Source organism: Camelus dromedarius, chromosome 19 (assembly GCF_036321535.1).
Source record: "Camelus dromedarius isolate mCamDro1 chromosome 19, mCamDro1.pat, whole genome shotgun sequence".
In the NCBI taxonomy this organism is placed as follows: domain Eukaryota; kingdom Metazoa; phylum Chordata; class Mammalia; order Artiodactyla; family Camelidae; genus Camelus; species Camelus dromedarius.
The window spans coordinates 10,184,618-10,192,608 of record NC_087454.1 but is presented as its reverse complement, the minus strand read 5'-3'; the positions used below and the strand labels follow the sequence as shown (position 1 = coordinate 10,192,608).

The 7,991-nt window shown below is 43.6% G+C and overlaps 1 protein-coding gene across 1 annotated transcript in view; it reads left to right on the top strand.

Moving 5' to 3' along the window:
* The first annotated feature begins 581 nt into the window (after nucleotides 1–581).
* The window catches only part of DTNBP1 (dystrobrevin binding protein 1), an 89,732-nt gene continuing 82,322 nt past the window's right edge, over nucleotides 582–7,991 (top strand). The window contains exon 1 of the mRNA XM_031435170.2: nucleotides 582–785. Coding sequence (XP_031291030.2) covers nucleotides 730–785 — 56 coding nt within the window. The 5' untranslated portion in view covers nucleotides 582–729. The remainder of the gene's footprint in view (nucleotides 786–7,991) is intronic.

Below are 7,991 nucleotides of genomic sequence, written 5' to 3'. Positions count from 1 at the left end.
TGAATGTAAGAGAAGAATGTGTCTTAAGAATAGGATAAGGAACTGCACAGGAGCCACCGAGAGGTCGGGAAAAAAAAAATCGGGGCGGATTAGTAACAAACGGTATCACCAACATGGAGGTCACTGCTGACTCAACAAAAGCGACCTCCTTTGGTGTGAAGGGCACGAAATCCTGATGAGGTAGACTGAGGAGAGAACGGAAAGTAAGGATATCGAAACAGTTTATTATTGCCATTTTATCAATGAAGAGATCGAAGCTCAGAATGGTTAACTTTCTCACCTAAGGTCAAAGACAGCGGGGTCAGATCCCGGACCCAGAGTCCATGAAATGGTTTGGTAAAGGGAGGTGCACGCGATCCACTATGCACTCACAGAAGCCCTGGATTTTTTTTAAAGCATTCTTTCACGACGTCACTTCAGTGTTAAAGAGGAAAACGAGAGGGCCTGGCTTGGGCTAGAAAACTGCACGGGCGCCTACTGCGTTCTCAGCCGGCAGAGAAGGACCGCCCCTTTTCCGCAGCCCGAGCCCGGCGTGGCCCACTGCGGCTGCGCGGCCCGGGCGGGGCGGGAGCGCGCGAGCGGGGGGCGGGAACGCGGAAGGGCCGCGACGCCGAGAAGAGAGCGGGCCGGGGGCGGGGCCGGCCGTGAGAGTGCGGGGCGCGCGGTGACAGGTGAGGGCGGGCGGCGGCGGCGGCGTCCTGAGGCCTGAGGGGAGCAGACGCGGCGGCGATGCTGGAGACCCTACGCGAGCGGCTGCTGAGCGTGCAGCAGGATTTCACCTCCGGGTGGGTACATGGTGGGGGATGGAAAGGGGTCCGGGGGGCCGGACCTAGGGCGCGCGGGACGCCGCTTCTCTCCCCTCCGCGTACCCCAGTCCAGTCCCGTCCCACCGCACCTCCCATCCCCGCCCCGCCGAGGAAAGTAACGAACTTTCCGGGGTCGGTGCGGCGACACAAAGTAACTTCGGTCTCACCCGGCGGGCTCTGACCCGCGTCCCGGAGCCGGGAGGGGGTCGGGAAGGCAGTGGGCGCGCCGGGGATTGTGCGACCCTCTCCCGGCAGCTCCAGCCGGCCCGAGGGGGGCTCGTGTGACCGGCGAGCGCGCCTCCCCGCCCCTCCCGCCACCCGGGGACCGTGGTCCTGTGCCCCCTCCCCCGCTGCCGAGACCCCCTGCCCGCTCGGGCCTCGGGGCTTCTGCGGCCCCGCCCCAGGCCGAAGGTCGCTGGCCCCCGCAGCCTTCACCGGCTGGGGCCCAGCTGCGCGTCCTGTCCGGCGCTTGGCTCGCTTGCCGAACCCTTTGCAAGGCTTGGCGCTTCTTCCCCTTTTGCTTTCTCTACCTTTGCCTCGGGTTTCACGCCTCAGTGGAGAAACTCTAGGGAAACAGAAACAACAGAACTACAGCAATATTGTTAATAATACCTAGTGGTGGAGCGCACACAGACCAAGCCGGTCCCGAACTTTGCTTAGAATCACCTGGGAACGCTTAACCATCTTGCCCAGGTCGCAAACCATACCAATTACATCAGAGTGGGAATGGAGTTTTAAAGGCCCCCAGGTGATTCCACTGTGCAGAATCTGGGAACTACAGGCGTAGACTCTAACGCGGGACTGCCTGTGTTCTTACCTCTACCACTTAAGCAGACGTATTTCTGCAAATTACTCTGCCTCGGTTTCCACGACTCTACAGTGGAGGCCACTTTTATAAGGGAGCTGTCACCTTTAGATTACGAATCCTTTGGAGAATGCTCTTAATATGAGGGCCAAAAATGTTTATATTGTTGGATTGTTGAGTGCTGAGTGTTAAACTGGCAAATACTCGAGCACTTAGCACGTGTGAAGCATTTTTGGTAATCTTAGTTTGGTGTCCTTAAGAATATTAATTATTGGTGATCTGGGAGTCATCCATTGATGGTGTGCTTGTATCCCTCCCTTTAAGTTTGAAAAGTAACTTCTCAGAATGTTAATTATTATATTGAAAAATGCTGGTATGATACTGGAATGACAGTACGAGAATGTTCGTAGAGAAACGCATCTGGTACAGCCCTGTTGTCATTGCTTCAAGGAATTCCTTGATGGTTCAATAGTCGGGTAGTTAATATAATTCTCTAGATCATGTGGTTATCTCAGAACCCATTTATTCTCTTGAGCTTTGCTTGAGAGGGTTCAGCTTACCTAGGAGTGTGGATTCTGGATCCAAACCATCCTGAGAGATCTGGAAAACCTGAGTTTAGAGTTAGGAAGAGAATTGAGAGGATCTGGTTAGGAACTGACTTGAAAACTGATTTTACCTCTTGCAGATGCTATAAACTGGGGCCAGTTTGGGACTGGACATCTTGAGAGGGCTGTCATTCCCTGTAGGCCCTTTGTTGGTTTCCTTGTACAGGTCACTTTCAGCTGACAAACCACTGGGCTGTCTGTGTGCTACTGGCCTGTCACCTGGCAGAGAAATAGCTCATCTCCAAGTGATGTCTGTCTGCCCATTGACTGGCAGCTCTAAACTCTGACGTTCACTTTTGTCAGGTCCACAAACTCCTGTGTGGTTCTTCACGAGAAGAAATCCACGTAATTCATTTTAGTAAACTCATAGTCAGCCTGAGATCAGCCTATTTTTGCATATTTTGCCAGGCTGAGAAAAGATAAAATTAAACACAGCTTCACTTGTCTATTGCATTGGATTCAGAGATGAAAGCAGCATGGCCCTTACCTATCAAAACTGTCAGACTAGACCTGCATTCTTATAGAACACTTGCTGTTGGTGCCCATAGAAGCCGAAACAGCTGGCTTCTAAGATAATGGGAAACTTCAGCTGTTTGGGTTGCCCCAGGAACTCAGTAGGAGAGAGGCCTGGGGCTTTCCTGAGCTCCTTCACAGTTCCCATAGCAGCAGCCTCTCCTCAGGGCTTTTCTGCTCATTTTCAGTTTCTGAAAATTCATATAACTCGAGCTGAAATGTAGGCAGCTTACTTTTTTAAAAAAGTAAAACTGGATTATTCTTTATCAGGTTCACAAGAGAATGTCACATTAGTGATTAAAGCATGTTTGAAGAACACAGTGAATTTCAGTCTTCCATTCAAACTTAGAAAAAGTGCAACTTGAGATCAGTTAAGGGCAGTGGAGAGGCTGCTGGTGGCCTGCAGGGGACTTTAGATTGTCCATGGACTAGCGATCTTTTTTGTAAATTTTTATTCATAATAACAGTTACGTCAGAATCGAGATAAACCTCGATTGTGTTGCTTTCTTTCTGACCTAAGAGGTCGGCCAGCTGGTCCAAAGGCCACGGGACTAAGGGGACTGATTCTGGGCTTTACTCTGTTCCCCTTGCCTACACCTACATGAGTCCTAATCTGATTTAACTCATTCAGAACTCTTGGAGCCTTTTGGAGAGTTCACACAGAACATCCACTTTTTAGGGATTGACTTGAGCTCTGAGGGAAACTTTTGGTCATACTGAAGCACTTCAAATCCACTCTGGTCTTTGATTTTTACCATTTGAGCAGTTATGACCCATGGCCTCCGGATTGAAGTATTCAGGCATGCAAAACCCTTCAGGAAGCTAAAAATCAGATTTATCAAGGGGTTTACAGTTGCCTGTCACTGGCTGGCATTTCCTGTTTGTAATGCTCTGAGTTCTTGTGGGTTCATAGAAGCTGGTAGTTATTACTTGTTGCAACTAGACCATGGGTGTCTCCTCCTCAAAGCCACCTCTGCCCTGACCTCCACCCCTGCTCAGCATGCTTATTTTCTCTTCTCCCCTCCCTGCAGTATCAAAACCTGCTCAAAGGAGAGGATCTAACAGTCTAATTCACAGTGCAGTAAAATGGTGAGGTTTTCCCTAAAATGTTGGCTCTTTCATGATTACTTACCTTTTAATAAGCAGGGAGAAGAATCTCAATATTCACCTTGATTTAAAAAAACATTTTACTGAGTTCTCACCAAGTGTCAGACACTAGGCTAGGAACTCAGTGTTCTTTTACATATATGCTTTTTTTTATTTCATTACAAAGAAAAATTTAAGAGGCCACATGCTCAGGTTGGCCTGATCTTTGCCGGTGTCTGTGTATCAGGCTAGATCCTGGGGCTACAGAGTAGACTGGTGGTGACATAAAGCAGAGCAGAAGGAACTAAATGACAGATGGAAGTGATGTGGTTTGTAAGTGCAGAGGAAAGAGTCATTAGTTCAGATGGCTTCACAGAGGAGGTGGCTTGTAGATTTGGCCTTGAAGCATGGGGACAGATTTGGGTGAGGGCCTTTCAGAGATGAAGCTCTTGTGGGAGAGGAACCTGGAAAGGAAGTTTAGTGACTGACAATAGAGGATCTTCAGTGCTTTGTTAAATTAATTCATTTATCAAATATTTATTGAGTGCTTACTCTACTGACAGGCACTACTCTCAGAGCTAGAGATATAGCAGAGAATGCATGCACCAGACAGCAAATGACATCCCTGTGCTCAGTCTCCTGGCCGGACGTAGAATATCTAGAAGTGGTAGTACTATCACTAAAAGTAAAGCGGGTGAAGGGGTTTGGGGGATGGGATGGTTGCTATTTCAAATAAGGTGGTCCTAGCTAATTTTTAGGTTGACTGAATCTTCTGGCCGTTTTTGTGGAGGGGAGCAGCATAAGCCTGCCTGTATTTCTGGAAGGATAATTTGAGAGGCAGTGTAATGGGAGGGCTCGGGATAGGGAGCAGGCAGGTTATTCAGGAGGCTATAATTACAGGGCAGGTGAGAGATGATGATAAGGCAGTGCTGGTGGAAATTTGAAGGAGGGTATAGCGACAGGCGCTGGTGAATATCATAAAAAGTGAGATGTAGGAAGTGAAAAAGGTGGAGAAATTGAGGATGTTAATTTTGGAGTATCTTGATGTCATTTACCAACAGAAGAGAGGTTCGGAGTAGTTTTGAAAGAGAAAGAGCAGTTGACAATGAATTTGTTGTGAGGTAATTTAACTCCAAGAAACAGTTGGAAATTTATGAAATACACAGGAGAAAGGTCAGGACTGAAGGGGTGTGTCTGGGGGTAATTAGGGTAGAGATGGTCTACATTCCCCTCTCCTTCCTGAGTCTGTGCAGCTTTTGTGTGAATCGTTCAGGCTTCAGAGCTTAGGAGATCATGTGCACTTTTAGGTGTGACTGACACTTTTGTGTTTCCCTGCTCGTGGTTTTGAAAAAAGAAAGAAAAAGTGATAAACATTAATGGGAAAATATAATAGATTGGATTTGTTTTCATAAACAGAATTGAAAGTTAGAATGATGAAGGCATGAACATGGAACCTTACAGGACAAAATATGCTAATAAATACCTTGTGTGGTGTTTTAAAGCAGCCATGCTCATCTTCAAAATAGCTGATGGGGTTCAATGAGTAGGAGAGGGAGGCGCAGATAAATGGAGTGCTGTCAAGGTCACCATGCGGGTGAGAAAGGCAGAGAAGGCACATTTCCTGCTCCTCAGTCATTGTAGCGCTCCACCTCTCGTTCTGGGTTTCTACTTTTCAGACTTTTTGTTTGAGCAGTTTTGTTAATTACCTCCATTTCTTAGATGCCTCCATCTTAATATTTTCTACAAAGCTTGGAAAAAAATACATGTGCTGGAGTCAAATTAACGTAAGTCTTTGGAACAGTCTAAAAATAAAATATTGTAGTGTTATGATGAATTTGAAGGTAAGTGCTTTTGAACTCAAAAGTGTACATAAATTGCTTTGCATAGAAAATAATTGTCAGGTGGCTCACTTAAAAGGCTGTGTATTATTATACTCATTAGCAGTCATGTCTTCCTGGGGGTTTATGGTATCATGAAGATTTAGGAATGATGCAGAAGCCTTTTATAGGAACGGTGCATTGGGGGACCTCTACTTTGTTTTACCGTGGCTCTGTGATGTACATAGTTTCTTTTCTTGATGGTGACAGTTTGAATTATACCTTTCATTTGAATTAGCTCTATAGTTTACAGAATGCTGCTAAAGTCAAAATTGGAATTTCATTTAATTCTTGTGGCAAATCATTATAGTCAATATAATACTACTGTCTTATGGTTTAGGAAACTGGGTTACTACACCGGATGAGTATTTCCTTCTCAGTGTGTCATGACATTGTGGGACATTAAATAGACTTTATTAGTGGGTTGTTTCCAGCACAGAATCACTGTGAGAAACTTGTTATCCTAAAATAAAAATGGTAAGCTACTTTCAGTTGAATTCTGGATTTTGAGGATGTATTTCAGAATGGATCTTCTTGCTTTTTTGTTGTTGTTGTTTGTTACTTGTTAAATGTATCTGACCTTATTTTTTTAAGTTAAAGTGTTACAGTGACTACTATTCTTATTTTATCTTTTTCTCCCCTGAACTTCACTGTTTCCAACCTCCTTCTAGCTACTTTGTTTTCTCCAGCAGTTTCTATTCTGAATTTTGGCATATTGATGGTTTATATGGAGAAGATGTGATGAGATAAGATGAATATCTAAAAGACTGTTTTTGTTGTTAAAATTTTTTTACCAAGTTTTAAACATATACAAAAATAGAACAACACAGTGAACACCATGTATTCATTATTCAGATCCAGTAGTTGTCAACTATTGCTAACAGCTGTCAGTTACTGCTTTGACTCTCCCTTATTTATAATGTTAATCTCAGACTTATCTATTACATCTCTCATGCATCAGTTTTCATTTCTTAAAAAAAAATTACATAAATGCAATGCCAATACCATACCTAGCAAAATTAACACTAATTCTTTGATATTATCAATTATCTAGTCCATAATCAAATTTCCTGGTTCCTAGAAATGTCTTTTCACAGTTGATTTATTCAAATCCAGATCAGATATGTTCCACACATTACATTTGGTTAAAGACTAATTTTTAAAGCAGATGGTTGTTAAGGAGCCACTTGGGGAAACCCTTACTGACCTAACAATTTTATTTTCAGCTCCATTTAACTTTTTTTCTTTCTCTTTTATTTTAAACTAATTTTTTCTTTTTTTCTTTTGGGGAAGTGTGAAGGAGAATTCCACATTTGATAAATTACAGTTGAGAAACTAAACATTTATTTCAGAAATAAACATTTGAAATATCAGCTTAGAGATTTGCTTGGTCATAATAAATGGCCCAAAGAGGACCTGAGCGGTTCCCTTTCAATATCCTTGTAACACCTAACCATATAGAATTGTCCCAAATCACTAAAAATAATACTAGAATCATTTTGAGTATGATGCACTGCTGTGTATGACTATCCTGGTATGCTTCTACCTGGAATGTCACAACTAAATGCCTTTCTGATATTGGAATAGAGATGGTTGAGTGTGGCTATCAAAATACCTTTCCCAGCTGTTTAAAATGGATTTACTGGTTTCTAAGCAAAGCTTGAAAATTTATAGTTTCCCTAGGACAGGTTAGACTTTTAAAATTCAGCTCATCTAGAGAGAGATGTACAAATTAGTTTTGTATTAAAGAGATTGCTAAGTCTTTTTAACACTGTAGAGAAATTGATCTCATCAATAGTTTTTGAAAGAGAACAGAGAGTAATATAAAAAGTCTTGGTGTGAAATTGACCTTGCAACTTACTAAAAAATGGCATCAGAGAGAAGAAGTCTCTTTCTGGTACTTAGCCAGGCATTACTGGCAAAAAGGTTGGAATTCTTTCAGGGCTTGCACATAAAGCTGTACACAACGGAGGGCTGGGCATTAAGAGTCAGCTTGTTTGCTAGGACAGTTTCTGGCTGATTGCAGTGCAGTGTCTTGGGGAAGGAGCACTTATTTCTAGTTTTTACGAAGGCTTTGTAGAGCTCTAACTGTGATACTGTGGCCTGTGTATCAGACTTTGTTTAGAAGTGATATTTGTGGAAGTAACCAAATTAAGAAGAATGTGTCCAGGTATCTCATTTTTATGAGATAATCTCATAATTTAGCACTCAACTTTTTGGCAACCTGTTGAATGGTACAGAGTCCTCAGTCGAAGGTAAAAATGGGTTGGTGAAGTGATATAAAAAACAAAAATTGTAT